The sequence below is a fragment of the Camellia sinensis genome, chromosome 1 (assembly GCF_055761805.1).
Source record: "Camellia sinensis isolate YWXY chromosome 1, ASM5576180v1, whole genome shotgun sequence".
Taxonomy (NCBI): Eukaryota; Viridiplantae; Streptophyta; class Magnoliopsida; order Ericales; family Theaceae; genus Camellia; species Camellia sinensis.
In genome coordinates this window covers 2,197,581-2,215,000 of record NC_138961.1, presented here as the reverse complement: position 1 = coordinate 2,215,000, position 17,420 = coordinate 2,197,581, and the positions used below count along the sequence as shown (strand labels likewise).

At 33.9% G+C, this 17,420-nt stretch overlaps 3 protein-coding genes across 3 annotated transcripts in view; 2 read left to right on the top strand and 1 right to left on the bottom strand.

Moving 5' to 3' along the window:
* Positions 1-2,995, top strand: part of LOC114322014 (membrane-associated protein VIPP1, chloroplastic-like) — a 9,410-nt gene extending 6,415 nt beyond the window's left edge. The window contains exons 9-11 of the mRNA XM_082922506.1: positions 226-290; positions 1,320-1,394; positions 2,613-2,995. Coding sequence (XP_082778632.1) covers positions 226-290; positions 1,320-1,394; positions 2,613-2,732 — 260 coding nt within the window. The 3' untranslated portion in view covers positions 2,733-2,995. The remainder of the gene's footprint in view (positions 1-225; positions 291-1,319; positions 1,395-2,612) is intronic.
* Positions 2,996-9,350: 6,355 nt separating this feature from the next.
* On the bottom strand, positions 9,351-10,465 carry LOC145795219 (uncharacterized). The gene is made up of 4 exons (XM_082878831.1): positions 10,171-10,465; positions 9,991-10,075; positions 9,813-9,902; positions 9,351-9,683 (listed from the first exon to the last, which is right to left on the bottom strand). Exons 1-4 carry the CDS (start codon positions 10,452-10,454, stop codon positions 9,351-9,353), a joined length of 792 nt encoding a protein of 263 aa, XP_082734957.1. The 5' UTR covers positions 10,455-10,465.
* A 5,629-nt stretch (positions 10,466-16,094) lies between these two features.
* TIC20-II (chloroplast import component Tic20-II) lies at positions 16,095-16,946 on the top strand. The gene has a single exon (XM_028245591.2). The coding sequence runs from the start codon at positions 16,163-16,165 to the stop codon at positions 16,814-16,816; it is 654 nt and encodes a 217-aa protein (XP_028101392.1). The 5' UTR covers positions 16,095-16,162; the 3' UTR covers positions 16,817-16,946.
* Positions 16,947-17,420: the final 474 nt, after the last annotated feature.

The following is a 17,420-nucleotide window of genomic DNA, read 5'->3' as shown; positions in this document are numbered from 1 at the left end:
TGCATCTTTTCATTTGTTGGGTGATCTAGGACGTACTTACTCTTGATTGTTAGATGTTCTAAGGTTTTCCACTTCTAAGATTTTTGGATTATGGGCATATTTGTGAGGTCCAATTACTCTAATTTGGTCTTTGAATGAAAGCAAGTAATCCATTCAAGTTATATTGGGGCAAATCTAAACTATAATAGTATGGTTGATGAAGTTTTTCGTTGTGTTTCCTAATAGTTATGGCCATGGAATCTCAAGCAGAGGCACTTAATCAGCTAACAACTGATGATCTTGAAGGAAAGGTAGAGTTTTCTTTTTTACATCAGTGTCTCCTGTTCAGAGATTTTAACTCTCTTGCTATAGACTTATATTTTAGGATTAGCATTTGAATTGATTTGAAAAAAAAGGAAGGATGAGGTGCCATATGCAAATAGATGAACATTTGGAACTGTGTTATTCGAACCAGCCTTCTGCAAATATATGGCCATGGAATTGTTTCCCTATATTGCCTGCGGAGTATCTAGCTTACACCATAGTTACTACACTGTTTGTATGATGCCCCATCATATGTGCAAGTTTGTGGTGGTGTTCTTGTTGTGGTTATTATCATCATCGAACATATGTAAATAAAGAATTAAAAAGGAATTCTTCTGCTCATTCTAGTGCAATATTTTTCTTGTTGACTGGATAGAAGTTTCAAATTCATATGGATGACGTGAAAATAAGCATGTCAACGACCATGGTTATCCTTGTCACTGTTATCTGACCAGAGACAAAAAAATTATTGTTTTAATGGAACACGATAGCTGACAGATGACCTGCTATGAACAACATTGCCTTGGCCTATGGAACACGAGAACCTAACAACCCATTTACTGTCAAATAACATAGACAATACCAACATAATCAGCATTCCATCTCTATAATCATAATCATATCAACTTATCAAGTGCCAAGTTAACCAATTGGGACTAGTCCAGTTAGTCCCAAATTTATATTTTAAGTGTTAATTTGTTAGAATTTAAGTCATACTATTAGGAAAATTCCATGTGTGTTTTAAAATTATGAAATTTCTCCAACTTTTTCAAATTTATAAATTAAACCAATTTACATTTCATGCAGAAAATGTTCATAAATAAAAAGTTGTATAAAAATCGAGATATTACAAGAGGTGTATGACTTACGATGCGAACATTTATAATATTAGTGCCATCCTCAGTTGTTGGTCTTGAACATAAATTGATTGGACCTGTTGAGACAGTTTCCAAACGAGAAGCGCTTTACTTGGTTTTATGTAATTCTACAATTCCAAACACTTCTTTCTTTTACAGTTTGCATTGCTAGAGAGCTCTTCAGTTGATGATGATCTTGCAAATCTGAAGAAAGAACTGTCTGGCAGCACAAAGGTATTTCTACTTCTATCATTTGTCTGCAAGTGCTATGTCCTTATTGCTAACATATGGCTAATTTGTGCTAGGAATTTAGGATTATTTGTTTGTCTTTCTGTTCCATCATATTTAATTGATCTTGGTGAGTGTATAATGCTTTCACTTGGGGTTCAAAAAGGTCCATTGGGATGCCAAAAGGGCTTTCATGAGCAATGGATCTGCTTCCTTTAAGTTCTCCTTCATGATGCAGCTTACAAGGAAGGAAAGCTGGGATTTTTTTTTTTTTTTGGGTCAGAAAAGTCTCTCTTTTAAAGACATTTTAAGTTTCACATGTGATTACTTTAATACCAACCAAAGGCTCATCAAGCATGAAGAGCAGGCCTAGTTTTTAATTTCTAACAAGCTGTGTCTTTGTGAAGCACTTCTTTAAGCTGTCCCAAACTTGACATTAGTTGTTTATTGACAGTTTTCCTTAAAAAATTAATATTGTTTTTGTTAAGCGTTATGTATAAAATGAAAATATGTGTCTAAGAGGAGAACCCTAATTTTCTAGGTTCTCTCTCATTAGCTGTATTTTCTTCTCTCATTCTTCTTGCTCATTTCTTCTTTCTTTTGTGAATCTAACAGTTTGATATTACTAGCTACTATAATGTTTTTTTTTACAACCTTTGTACTATTGAAGATATCTACTGACAGAAATAATCACTAGGAAAGAATCTTGGCATCATATCCATAAGCAGTTACAAATTCTTTGGCTGACATCATTTTTTCTTGTTATTAGAACCTTCAATCTTGCAGCAATAGGACTGCCAATTCTGTTATAGTTCCTTTTGTGTGTGCATAATTGTGTACGTGAAAGAATATGAGAATTTTAATTTGATATCTCACAATTATGTGGGACTAGAAGGCTATGCACACACATGATGCATGTGCAGAAATGACGGTTGTAACTGTTGTCTAGAAAAAAAAAAATGAAGAAATAAAAACCTAGACAATTGCATAGGAGTAATTTGGGTATGAAAAAATGCGTAACATGACCTCAAAACATGTTTTGAATTGTGTGCTTTATATAATAGAATCGATAGAACATGTAGATAATGCAGTAGTTCTGAAATCTTGACTTCCTATCTAGTTTGTCTACTTTCATGGCAACCAAATGAATTGTGATTTGCATAGTGATTGCTTGAACATTTTTACTTTGGATCAATCATGTTTCTTTTTTCTTTTGGCTAACAGAAAGGAGAGCTTCCACCTGGGAGATCGGCTGTTGCGAGTACAAACTCAGCATTCCCTTTTCAAGAAACCGAGATTGAGAGAGAACTAAATGAATTGCGGAGAAAAGCTAAGGAGTACTAGAATTCTGGCCCGCCCTTCGAAATGGGTGATTGAATCTCTTGACGATTTTTAAACCTAAGGCAATGGCTTCCTTCTGTCAGAAACTTCATGTGTAAAGAGGCAATCTTGAATTTTGGAAATGAAAACGGAGTTGGGGTTGGTGATTAAAGAATGTTGTTTATAATGTATCCATAAATTTATGAAAGGTACCAGTAATCTTCAGTTAATTTTTGTACATTATACGTGAAGATTTTAATTGCCACTTGATAGTTTTTCTTCTCTTATATGTCCATATTAGCTGCAGTTTGACACATTTTCACCATGTGTTTTAGCAGTTTGACCTTTTTTTTTCCTTTTTTATTTTTGTATGGTTAATTTTTCCATTGATTGACAAAACTAAAAAATGCATTATTTTTTTGTGCTAAATCAAAAAGAAAGTGAACGGAGCCTTATGCGTGACTGTTTTAAACACGGTGAAGAAAGGACTCATGCGATGCAATCTTTCAAGTAATAGAAAAGCTGTTTTCTTAGATCAATAGTTTTCATTGTTTTCAAAAATTGTAGAGAAAATGAATTTACATATGTTATTATTGAAGAAATTGATTAAAAAAAACAGAAAAATCAAAATATGCTGAATATTCTTTTACAATTGATTATTATAAAGTAGTATATTGAGTTATTTCTTCAATTGAGGGTAAATTTGAACAATTTTAATGTATGAAAACATTTTTAGATTAAGATTTCCTTTTAATATGAGATAAATCAAAATGCATAGTCTATTAATTTCTTATCTCATCCAACCTTATATGGATAAAATGAATATTTACAGTATGCAGGTTAAGCTATATTTGTAATTTGGGAAATACTACTATCCATAGCGCCACCATAGACACTTTAAATTATGTCATTTTTTTTAGTTATGACAAATTTTATTTTTTAATTATGATTTTATTTTAATTATGACTTATGAAAATTTTAATTTGTTTGATTATGAATTTATTTAATTATAACTCAAAAAATATAAAGTTATGCCATTTTGTTAGAGGGTGTTTGATAACCTATTTCACTACTTAAAATTGAATATATTTACTGATAATTTAATTAAGCCCGTTTGATATAATTGATATTACTTAAAAATTTAAGTGCTTATTAAAATGTAGACTAAAACTAGGGAAAATTGGCCTAAGGTCCCTCCTCTACTTTTGATAGGAGGAGAGGTCCTTTATAATATGTTTTGATGGCTAAGATCCCTCAAATTTATTTTAGGTTATAAAGTACCTAAATTACCCTTCCTTTATAACATAAATTTGTTTGAATATTATATTGTTGACTTAACTGATAGATTTTGGAAACCGAATTTGAAGTGGAGATTTTGTCGGAGTTTTCATCGGAGATTTCAGTGAAGATTTTATGGTAGAGATTTCGTCAGAGATTTCAGTGGAGTTGACGAGAAATATTGCTACGATCGTGTAGATTTCGTTGGAGATTTCGTCGGAGATTTCAGTGGTGTTACAGTGTGTTGATCGCGTAGATTTTCAGTGGAGTTGAATCAGATTTGTTTTCGATGGAGATACCACATGCATTTTGATTTTTGTTTTGAATTTTTGTTTAGAGAGAGGGCAGCTTGATAGAGTTGATTTTTATTTTTGGAATTGATTTTTTATTATTTGTTTTTTAATCAATTTCAAAAAGTGTTGACAGTGTGCTGATCGCGTAGGTTTTTTAGTGCAGTTGAATTAGGTTTGTTTTCGATTTAGATTCCACATGGATTTTGATTTTTGTTTAGAGAGAGGCCAGCTTGATAGAGTTGATTTTTATTTTTTGGAATTAATTTTTCATTCTTTGTTTTTTGATCAATTTCAAATAGTGTTGACAGTGTAGGTAATTTTGATGTTTAGAGTTCATTTTTGGTGCTCTGTTTTTTATCAACATGCTGATCAATGATAAGTTTTGTTCTATGTTTTTTCAAACCAAAGAAATTTCATTTTCTGCACTTTTGTTTGTGCAGTCCAGAGGAAATTATAAGTGCATATGGACATATTATTAGAAGTTTGTAATGAAGATAGAATATGAGAAAGTGAATGTAAGTTCATAAATTTCTCTGGACTTGTATTTGTAGTTCAGAGAAAATTGTAAGTTTGTTACTCACTTTCAGTTTGTAGTTCAGAGAAAAGTATTTCTCTGGACTTGTATTCTATGTGATTTTTTTTCTATAATTGTGTTTAATAGTTAGCAGTAAATTTCTCTGTGATTCATTAAGTTTCTGTGATTTTGTTTTTTATCATCTTGAAGGTGAATATCAGTTTGTAGATGTCTTTAGACTTTTATTTTAAGTTCAGAGAAAATTATAATTTTTAGAAATTTCTCTGGACTTTTATGTTGTTCTTGTGAAGTGTTTCTATGTTAAACAAATTATTTTTGTTGTTTTTTGTTTCAATTTCAATGGACAGTGCAGTGTTGTTGCTGTGCAAATATGAGAATGATACTATTGTCATTAATGTGTCATGCGAATTGAATTTTGAGGAATTGGTTGGCATTTTGTGTAAAACATGGGAGAATTTGAAACCTGAGACTATGTGTATTTCATATTCTATTTTGGGCCATTCGAATTGTATGGTTCGAAATAATATTGATTTTGTGAATATGTTGAGGGTTGTTTGTGCACGCGGTGTTGATATAGTTGATGTTTCAGTTAGTAGATGTAGTACTTCTGATGAAGAGGATGAAGTGAGGTCTAATTGGGTAGGTGTTGTGGATGGTGAGTGTGATAGGCTGGTGGATGTTGAAAGGAATTCACTCTCTAAGTTTTGTTCTCACCAAGAAAAGGTGTTATTGTCGGCTAGTTGGCGGAATAATATTACGAGTGTTGGACAAAAGTTTGAGGGTGGTGTGGTTGAGTTCCGTACTTTTTTATGCAAGTATGCTATTGAGGTTGGTTTTCAGTTTACGTATGTTAAAAATGACAAGGTGAGGGTTACGGCAGAATGTGCATATAAGGAATCAAGGGGATGTATGTGGCGTGTACATGCTTCTGTTGAAAAAACAAATGGATTCTTCTATATAAGGACTTTGAACAATGAGCATACGTGTGGTGTGGCGGTTCGTACGAGTAAACATTCGAGGATGACTTCCAGCTTAGTTTCTGGGCTGATACTTGAAGAGGTAAGTGCAAAACCTTTAACTCGTCCAGTGGATGTTGTGAAAGAAATAAAAGACAAGTATGGGGTCTCAATCAGTTATAACTGTGATTGGTTGGGTGTTGAAAAAGCAAAATGTAGTACATATGGGGATTCTTGTTTGTCATTTGATCAATTACGGTGGTATTTTGATGAGGCATTGAAGAACAATCCAGGGAGTCGTTTTGAGTTAGATTTTGAATATAACAAGCGTTTCAAAAGAGTGTTTGTGGCTTTTTATGCATGCATTGCTGGTTTTAAATATTGTCGGTCATTGCTTTTTCTTGATGGAACATTTTTTAAAGGACGATACAAAGGAGTTATGCTTGCTGCAACGGGGAAAGATGGGAATGAAGGTAATTGTAAATATATCTAATTTTATCTAAGTATGTGAATTTTCTATACATGTAGGAATTGAGTGAATGTGAATTTTCTCTGGTTTTGGCCACTGTGTGGATTTTCTATTGTTGTGGCCACTGTGAGAATTTTCACTGGATTTTGGTCAGTGTATGAATTTTCTCTGGATGTTGTCATTGTGTGAATTGTATCTGTAGGTGGTCACTAAGTGAATTTTCTCTGTATATTATGATTGTGTGAATTTTCTCTATAGCTGGTCACTAAGTCAATTTTCTCTGGATGTTGCCAATGTGTGAATTTTCTCTGGATGTTGGCAGTGTCAAACTTCTCTGGTTGTTTATTGTTCTATTTTTCTCTGCATGTGTATATCTAATATGCTTGTTCCTATTTGTTTTGTAGGTTTTTTTCCTGTAGCTTTTGCTGTTGTTGATGCTGAGAATAAAGACAATTGGTGTTGGTTTCTTGAACATTTATATGGAGTATTAGGATCAGAAAGGATGATAAGTTTCATATCAGATCGACATTGTGGAATTGTGGAGGGAATTGCTAGGTTTTTCCCTAACTGCTTTCATGGATTTTGTCTGGAACATCTAAAGAGAAATTTGAGGGATAAGTTGTCATGTGGAAACACAAATTTGGTTAGGGAGACGATTGTGTCCAAGTTTTCAGAATGTGCATATGCTCCAACAAAGGCATCATTTCATTTCAAGTTAAATGAATTAAAAAGTGAGGGAGGAGACATTGTGAGTGTTTTCTTGAAAAGTTTACCATATGAAAATTGGAGTGATGCATATTTTGCGGGGAAACGTTATGGTGAGATGTATTCAAATGTTGCTGAGTCATTCAATTCATGGATACGAGAAGCTCGGCACTTGCTAATAACAAATTTGGTGGACATGATACGGTTGCAAATCATGAATATGAGGTCTGATAGGAGGCTGCTCTCTAGTAAATGGAATAAAATTTTGTGTCCTCGTATGGATAGTGTGTTGGAGAAGTCTTTTTTGGACAGGAGGACATGGAATGTGAGTTTATCATCTGATAATGTCTTTGAAGTGCATTGTTTTCCTTCGGTTATGGTTGATCTTGGGTTGAGAACTTGTTCATGTCGAAAATGAGAAATAAATGGGTATCCATGTCAACATGCTGTTGCTGCAATTTTTAGGAGTGGAAAGAATTTGAATTCATTTGTTGAACCATTTTTTCATGCTGATATGTATCGTCAAGCATACTCATTTTCGATTGGCCCAGTTCCAACTGTTGAAAAACCTGTGTGTAGCATTGAAGATGCTATGATTTTACCTCCATTGAGCAAGAGACCTGCTGGGAGGCCGAAGAAGAACAGAATTGCTTCTACTGGAGAGTTTAAAAGGGTGATTAAGTGTAGTCGTTGTGAGAGTATTGGTCACCATAATAAGAGGACATGCAAGGAACCTTTGTTAAATAGTTGAGGATTATACATTTTATTGATTGAATAATACATTTGATGATTACTTTGTTTATTTTGTTTTGTGAAATGTATTTTTTAGACAGTGTATATAATAATATCAATCAAATTCATCCAGAGAAATTTTCCAATATCAGTTAAAGTGTGTTTGTTGATATATACTATAGGCTGTGGGTTTGTAGTACCTGTCAAATTCATCTAGAGAAATTTTCCTATGGCAGAGAAAATTTTGTGTGTTGTGTTTTGAAGCTTCATATTCATCCACATAAATTTGACAATGGCAGACTAAAGTACTGTGTGGATTGTGTTTTTTGAATTTGATAATTGTTTTGTACTAACACAGTGCATTAGAGATTGAATGATCATATAGGCACCTTCTTTGGCGAGATATGAGTTAAATTTATTTGTAAATTTCTGGTAGCTTCATATCAGTCATTTCAAGAAGTGTGCACACTAGACAGAGCATACAAAAAATTATTGTACAACCAAGAAACAAAATCAAGCTCTTTTGAAATTTCTCTGAGTTGAGAATTTCTCTGGACCAGGGAAGAATTTCTCTGGACTCACTTCAACTCAGAAATTTGTGTCAAAGTCAGAGAAATTTTCCTCACCAACTCGGAGAAATTCCTCCTCTCCAAATCACTCAACCCAGAGAAATTCATAACTCAGAAATTCCATTTTCTGTCAAATTCATCCAGAGAAATTTTTCACCATCAGAGAAAACTATCTGGGCATTGTGTTCTGAAATTTGAAATTCATGCAATGAAATTTTCCAGTGGCAGATAAAATTACTGTGTGCTTTGTGTTTTGTTGAGTTTGATGATTGTTTTGTACCAACACAAAATATTGCAGATTACATGATCATATAGGCATCCCCTTGGGACGATACAAGTTAAATTTCTCTGTGAATTTTTGGTAGTTCATACCAGAGAAATTTCTGCAGACAATTTTCTCTGGCGGACAATTTTCTCTGTGAATGACAATAAAAAAAATATATATATATATATATATATATATATTTAACCATCGATAGGTATGAAATTTACATTAGTCGAAATAAAAAAAAATAAAATTTAGATTAGTCAAGAAAGGATATATACATATATGTCAAGGATCATCATTCATTCAATGTATCAACAAGAAAGGATATATACATATATGTGAGACAATTTTCTCTGTGTGGATATGTACATTGTCTTCCTTTCACTAGTTTCACTATTACATTTGTGGTTCTTCTGGAGGTATTTCAATTGGTTCAGTCCATGACCGGCCAACTTCGGTCACAAATCTCTCTATGAGTTCTGCCCTCATTAACCTTATCTCTTGTGTGGACAATTTGGAGCTGATAGGTTCATGCTTGCTATATTGTTTCATTATATAGCAGACAAAGAGGCCACAATCTAGACTGCATACAAATTATAGGTATGGTTAGTTTTAAGAAACATGCAATTCAAATTATCTTATTTATAGATGTATGAAACTTACGAATCGCTTTCTTGTTGTGGAGCATTGTTGACATACTCAAAGTCGTAACTTGTGTTTTGTGAGTTTATTAATTTGAAAGAGGGTTGTGATTGAGCGTTTCTTTCAAGGCAAGCTTTCAAAAAATTCTTCACGTAATCTTGCTGCAAAAAAATAATTTTTATACAATAGAGAAATTTACAGACAAGTCAATGGGATTCTATGAAAATTATCATCACATAAAGATGATGATGGATCAGAGAAATTTGCACTCGTTACCAATTGTTTTGCATCTTTGACATATTTGTCTTCTGCATCATCCCTCATTGGCCTCAGTGAGTTGTAGAACCTCCATAAATTGTCTTGTTTGTCCAGGACAAGCAAGGTCCAGTGATTTCCATGTGTGGACTTCTCATTACCTCCAGTATTTATTGGGAAATGGAGGAACCTATAGTTCCTCCATGCTGTTTCAATATGCTTGTCAAATAAGGACACTCGAAAAGTTTGATTTTCTGTCATCTTGATGAAATTCTGTGCTCAGAGAAAATCAAAAAATGGTTTTATTATGACTAGTGACACAACTGACTTCAAGAAGTATATTAAGAAGAGAAAGTAGAAAGTAAATTCCAGAGAAAATCAAATAAAATAGTAGTAACATACTAAGCACATGGATGTGAAAAAAAATGAGGTTGGTTGTTGTCTCTCTCTCATTTGGTCAGCCAAAAGGATCTCTCCATAGCCATTAATGACCTGAAAAATATGATTTATAATTGTAATATTGTTTTATAAAGGCTGATGGAACATTGCAGAGAGATTTTGATGAAAGGGAAAGACTTACATTGTTGGCAATTTCTTTTTGCTTTATTAGGTTTCCAATGTCTTCAAAGGTAATGAGATTCAACTCACTTGTCCAAATTAAAGCTCTACAAGATGACAAAGAAGGGATTGAATTGTTGTTAATGCAACATAAGTTTGTAATTTGTTGTTTGTTATGTTCTATTTTGTTTGTTGTACTTACTCAAGCCCAGACACATTTGATATGTGCTGCAAGATGTCTTTTATATGATCTTTTATCAATCTTGAAATGGGAAGAGTTTGTGGAAAGACCCAAGATTTTCTGATGTTTATAGGTTGAGGCAAGACGTACGCATCAGCATCAAGCACTTCTTTGTCCTTCGTGCTTTGTTCAACTTGCTTTGCAGCTTGTTTTGAAGCTCTAGTCACTTTCGCAACTTTGGGATATTGGAATTCTGGATCATGCTGCTTTTCCTTCCTTTCTTTTGCCTTTAAATTTTTTATCATTGACGTCGGATATTTTTTGACTGTAGACAGTGAAAATATTAGGAAAAGTGAAATTTCTCTGAAGCAACAGATGATATTTCAATATGTAAATTTATTTAATTCAATATTTTGCAGTTACCATAGAGTTTCTTCTTTTGTTTCGGTTGTTGTTTGTGTGGCATTTGTTCTTGTTGGGTTGTTGGTTGTTGTTCCACTTGCATTCCAACTATACACAGTGAAAATCAAACAAGCCCCAAAAATGGAATAAGAAAACATACAGAGAAATAAAATGAGCAGTAGAAATATAACTAATGTGTTCAGAGAGATATAACTTCCAGAGAAAATTACCAATGACAGAGAAAATTATAATAAATAGAAATTTCTCTGAGTTATGTTGGCACAAGGACATAACTTTTTGTGGCTCAAGATTTTCACTGACCTTGTGGTTGAAGTTGTGTTGGTGTTCGGTATGGTTGTGTTGCTAGTTGGACGGATAGTTCTTGAACTTGTTCATGCAATTTAGCATTTTCAGTTTCAAGCTCCGAATTTGAACACCTCAACTGTTGAATTGTTTTTGTATCGTCTGCTTTTTCAACCTCCAACATCCTTAGTTTCATTCGGATTGTGCTTTCTTTTTCTTGAAGTTCTGAGTTATGTGATGTCAGGATTCTTATTAAAATATCCTTTTCAGTAAGTAATTCAATCCAATTTCTATCTTCTTCTTTTTTAGATTGAGACAGTGCCTTCAGTCTTTGACGTAGATCAGCAATTTGGGCATTCTTTGATTGCTCAAATTCTTCAGGCTGATGCATTGTTGAGCCACAAATGCCATCATGTTGTTGGTCCATCGGCTCATTATTTTCTTATTCATCACTTTCATCCTTGTTCTCTTCTTGTTGTTCATCTTCTTCTTCATCTTCTTGTTCACTATCTTCTTCTTTCTGTTCATTTTGTTCTTTGTCTTCTGGTTCTATTTCTTCACTTTCTTCGCTGGTTTCTTCTTCCGTGCTACTTGCTTGATGTTCTTGTCCATTGCTGGCTTCGTATTCTTCTGTGTTGCCTTCTGCTTGTTCATTCCCTCCATCTTCAGATGAATCTTGTAATGTCTCCTTGAATATGACAATTGCCTTTTTTAATTCTTTCTTCGTCTTTTTGCCAAGACAGAACTCCTCTGATGGGTTTTTGACTAGCTGCTTGTTATCAATCTGTAACAGGAGACTCTTTTATTAGAGAAATGTTACAAAATTCACTGAGAGAAAAAATTCAAATAAGGAAAATAAAATTCATCTAAATGATACTAATGGGAAACAAACTTCAGAGAAAATTGTATGGGTCAGACAAAATTAGAGACATGGAGTTAATTTTATAGGGCAGAGAAAATTATGAAACAAGCAACATAATTTAGATATCAGAGAAAATCAATCAAGGCATATAAGTTAATGTTTTACTATAATTGTGTCAGAGAAATTTGAATTCCAGTGAAAATTCATTAGAAGGGTAGAAATAAACATTGTTTATCAAAGATGCAAGGCACATAAGTTATGGACAGAGAAAATTACACACAAGGAGATAAAATTTGATGGGCCAGAGAAAATTATGAAACAACCAACATAATTCAGATATTAGAGAAAATCAATTAGGGCATATAAGTTAATGTGTTACAATTGTGGTCAGAGAAATTTGGATGGCAGAGCAAATTGATTACAATGGCAGAAATAGACCAGTGGTAAGCAAAGAAGAAAACATAAATTGATATTTCAGAGAAAATTAATCTTAATCAATCAATGCACAAGGAGGGAAACAAAGCAGTGGTCAGAGAAATTTTGGAATTTCACTGAGATTTCAGTAGCAATAGGAATCTAACCTGTCGAGGTGCAAGAGAGTGGACTAGTGTCTTCTGCAGCTGTTTCGTCAAGGTTTGCAGGTTCCACTTGGCACATCTTGGGAAGTCAGTTGTGTTACTGTCTTCCGAGTCAATGATAGTTGCATGTTCACATAGCTAATACTGTGATGAAAATGAAAGTAAATAAAATTTTGTAAACGCACAAATTTGTAAGTATGATAACTGTAAATTTGAATGGATATTATACTTACCAGCAATGCAATGACACACGCCGTAACTTTTTCTGGAGTTTTGTGCAATGCCATGATAGAATTAATCAATGTTGATGTGATTGCTTCTGGCCAATCATACTGTTTCATTGATTCAAGAGGTTCCACATACTTTATAAAAATCCAACCTATTGAATTCCCACTTGTTGCAAAAAATAGGGTGAGACACAAGTACAATGTAACAATGATTGCTACATCTTTGAAGTCAGTTGGTTGCTTGCCTTTCATTGCTTTGACCAAGGCATTTTTAAGAACAGGACCAGTGAGCCTTGTGTCCTTTTGGAATCTTCTCCTGAGGAATGCAGATTTTGGCTTTTTAGAGTATCTTAATGACATGGCTCCTTTACCTCCTTCCAAACCAAAAATCAAGGTCATGTCATTTGTTGTAAAGGTCAGGTTCTTCTTCCCAACTGTGAATGCTTTTGTTTTTTCATTGTAACATTGGATTATGGCAACTACATCATCATCGGATTTCCTAGATTTCTTTGGATCCATCCTTCCAGTGGTTAGAGCTTGGATCAAATACCAGAATGGGGTCTTTTGAAGCTCTAGAAGATGTTTTGAACTGAATTTAAGTGTTTGAAAGAAGGAGACGACAGATGAGAGGTTGGATCGGAATTGAATGCTGTAGTGAGCTCTCTTTCTGTGGAGTTTAACAGGTTTTTTCCCCCTTGAACTTGAGTCTTTTGAAGTTGGGGTACTCATCTGGATGCTAGTTGCTTCATCAGCTTGGACTTGTGTGTTTTGGGAAGGAGTTTGTGGTGTTTTAGTGCTGGTTTTTGATCTTAGATGATAAGAGGACTAAGAGAGTTGTTCTTTCTTGCTTGGTGTTTCTAGTGTTTTGCTGCTGGTTTTTGATCCTAGTCCATAAGAAGACTGAGAGAGTTTCTGTTTTTTGCTTGGTGTTTCCGGTGTTTCGCTGCTTTTACGTTTTGCCATTTCTAGACAATGATTAAAACATAGAGATGTCAACATTAAATCCTAGAGAAAATTACAGATAAGGGAGAAAATTACAAAAAAGAGAAAATTGGAGATGCCAGAGAAAATTACAGATAAGGGAAAATTACAGAAAATTGGACATGCCAGAGAAAATTTGACATGCCAGAGAAAATTGGACATTAAAAATTAAATGTCAGAGAAAATCAACACAGCATCATAAACATGGGAGAGAAATTTTCAATAATTGTTTAAATTACATATAAAAGTAAACATACCAGAGAAAATGAATGATAGAAAAAAGTAAACATGGCAAGCGAAAGAAAATTTCCATTCCATAATTAGCAAAGATAAAATAAACAAAGTAATGTAAACATGCCACTGAGAATTACACCATATTGAAATCAAGAATTGAACAAAATAAACATACCAGAGAAAAATGCACATTTTGGAGAAAATTACACATTCTTGAGGAAATTTCAATTCCAGAGAAAATTTCAATTCATAATATTAAAATGCAAGAGAAATTTACATACACAACCAGAGAAAATTAACCATGATAGAGACACTCAAGGGAGGAAAGTGGTGCGATGTGGTCAGAGAAAATTATAAATACCAGAGAAACTTAGACAGGGGCAAGAGTGTAATAGACATTGCAGAGAAAGATACATATTCCAGAGAAATTTATAAAGCAGAGAAATTCATAGACAAAATGACAGAAACATGTTCAAGAATAAGATCAAAATTCAGAGAAATAACTTTTTCTCAAAGTACACATGGCAGAGAAAATTCAAAGAAGAAACATTCATTCCAGTCCATAATATTAAAATTCCAGAGAAAATTAAAAATGACAAAGACACAAGGGAGGAAAGTGATGTGATGTGGTCAGAGAAAATTATAAATACCACCCTGTAGACAGAGGCAAGAAAGCAATAGACATTGGAACCCTAATTAAAAATACCAGAGAAACTTAAGACATTGGAACCAAAAAATTCCAATTAAAAATACAGATTCAAGAATACATATTACAGAAATACAAAATAAACATGCTAGAGAAAATTGAAAGAAGAAACGTACATTAATCAAAAATCAGAGAAATTCAAATGCCAGAGAAATTTACAGATAAAATCACACAAACATGTTGAAGAATAAGTTCAAAATACACAGAAATAACTTTTTCCAAATTCAGGTAACTTTTTATTACGAAATTGAAACCCTAATTTATGGAAGGTTATTATAAAATGCTATTAACTGTGTTTCCAGAGAAAATCTAGTTGTATTGTAGAAAAACTGACCAGAGTTAGGATGAAACTTGAATGACGAGCTGATATGGCCCGAGATGAAGATGCGACGTGACGAAGATGGACTGAGATGATGATGAGCAGTGAAAACGAAACTTTAACCTAGGTCAGAGAAATTTGCGAGGAAGGAATGAGAATGATTTTTGGAGAAGATAACGAAACTCTAATGTCGATGGTGCAGATGATGTTGAAACCCTAATTCTACTGTTCTCCTGTTCGTGAAGATGCTGGATGTTTGGAATGTAACTCAGACGTCGGAATGAGTTTGTTTCTGTGTTGATTTTGGCAAGGATATTTTGGTCCACAAAATAATTAAAAACGCGCGCCAAGTTGTTTTAGGGACGTGATGCATCACTAATCTTTTTGGGTGTCCTTTATCCTTTAAATTGTTATTATTAGGGACCTTAAAAAAAATCTCCCTTTATAAAGGAAATTTTAAATCATCTAAAACTTACTTCTAACTGAATTTATAAATACTAAACATAAGTATCAATATATATTATTATAAACTCATTACCATCACCATCACCAATTTTATTTCTATCATCGTTACCGCCACCGCCACCCCCACTATCACCACCATTGCTATCACCACTACCATCACCGCAACCACAACCATCATATCACTGCCACCACCAACACCACCACCATTGCTACCGCTACCACCATCGTCACCGCCACCACCACTATCACCACCATCGCAATATAAAAATTAAAATACATAATTTAAAAATAATAAATTTTAAATTTAATCTTATATATATCAAATAACTTATTTTTAATTCAACACTTAAATTTTTATTAAACAACTTTTCAACTTAAAAAATTCAATATTTAATTTTTAATACTTAATTTTCATTCGTTAGTTTTCAATTTTATCTTCCTCTTATAATTTTACATAAATTGAGGATTTTCAGGATTCATTTTTCAAAAAAATATATATATTTTTTATTTTTGGTGTTTATTTTGTGTTCACTGAATTTTTTTAATATTCTAAATAATTTTTTAATTTTTAGATACACCTAAAATAAATACACTTAAAAAGTATAATATTTGAGAAAAAAATCTTTAAATAATTTATTAAACACCAAAAATACAAAAAATAAAAATAAAAATACGAGGATTCAATATATTTTTTATATTTTTATATATTTATTGATTGTTTAAAATATTTTACTTTTTAAATACATCTAAATAAGGTACATCAAAAAAAAAATTAAAATTTTAAAAATATTTACTAAAAAAAATAATAAATAACAACTCAATTTTCAAAAATTTAAATCTAAAAAATTAAAACCAAATATATTTTCTTGAACCCCCAACCTGCCATTCCACAACCCCAAACCCAAACCGGCCGAAACAACCAGCAATCGAAGAAAAATGGCGTCCATTCCTCTCCTCCGCCTCTCCCTCCTCCCACCCCAGACCTCCCCATCAAAAAAACCCTCCTCTTCCTCTGCCAATATCACCGCCCGGTTGCCTCATCCGCTCCGACCAACGGTCCCGATCTCACTCCCCCGACTCACCCCACCACCACCAACCGTCCGATCCATTTCCATGTCCTACAACCCAACTCCGGCCACCGACCGCCTCATCTCCGCCGTGGCGTACTTCCTCCCTTTCTTCAACGGTCTCCATTACGGGCGCTTCGTCTTCGCCCAGTACCCCACTCTGGGCGCCGCCTTCGAGCCCATCTTACCTCTCCTCAGCCTGTACCGCTCTGTGCCGTACGCGAGCTTCGTTGCCTTCTTCGCACTCTATCTCGGGGTGGTGCGAAACCCTAGTCTCAGCCGGTATGTCAGATTCAATGCTATGCAAGCGGTGGTGCTGGATGTGCTCCTCGTGATTCCACTCCTGCTTCAGCGGATCTTCAATCCGGGTCGGGCTGGGATTGGGTACAAGATCATGGTGATGAGTCATAATGCTATATTCGTGTTCATTGTGTTTTGCTTTGTTTATAGCTTGGTTTATAGTATTCTGGGTCGGACCCCTTACTTGCCCTTTGTTGCTGATGCTGCTGGTAGGCAATTGTGAAATAAAGCCTAGGGTTTAGGGCTTTTTTGTTTTTTGGGTTCTGCTAGGGTTTTCCTTGTTTCTTGGTATGCTGTACTGCAAAGAATATGTCTACAAATTACCATTGTGTGAATTTTTGCTTTTTTCACAATTTCTATTGCAGAGAATGTATGAGCTTCACAAACATACTTTTTATTCAGAGAAAAGAGAGAGAGAGAGAGAGAATGTAGGTGCAGGTGGTGAATCTTTGGGAAGGCAAATAATCTGCAGCCAAGTGATTGATGAATTTTGTGTTGAATTTGAAAGCTTTGAACTTGTTTTTGAACAAATCTGCTTGAGACAAAACAAAACTGACTTCAGCGGAGGTGCTGTGCTGTGCTGTGCTGTGCTGTGCTGTTGTGGAAAACATTGCATTGCAAAATCAGTTTTGGTAAATTCTCAAGTGAGATTCCACTCCTACTTAAAATTAGTTTTTGTTCATCTAAATTCTATTTGCAGTTTTAACAAGCTTTCATTAAATTTAGTAATTAATTTTTTCACTTTTGTGCAAATTTGTAATTTTTCAAAATAGGAAGAATTACAAAACAAAAATACTTACAAATCAAAGGGGAAAAAAAAAGTATTT

What these genes read in the sequence shown, in the direction of transcription:
- LOC145795219 (XM_082878831.1), bottom strand. Translation starts at nt 10,454, where the DNA reads ATGATAAAAAATTTAAAGGCAAAAGAAAGGAAGGAAAAGCAGCATGAT. An exon ending in TCAAATGTGTCTGGGCTTGA is followed by an intron (nt 10,076 to 10,170) that starts GTAAGTACAACA and finishes GTCATCTTGTAG; the next exon opens with AGCTTTAATTTGGACAAGTG. An exon ending in TTTTCACATCCATGTGCTTA is followed by an intron (nt 9,684 to 9,812) that starts GTATGTTACTAC and finishes CTCTGAGCACAG; the next exon opens with AATTTCATCAAGATGACAGA.
- TIC20-II (XM_028245591.2), top strand. Translation starts at nt 16,163, where the DNA reads ATGGCGTCCATTCCTCTCCTCCGCCTCTCCCTCCTCCCACCCCAGACC.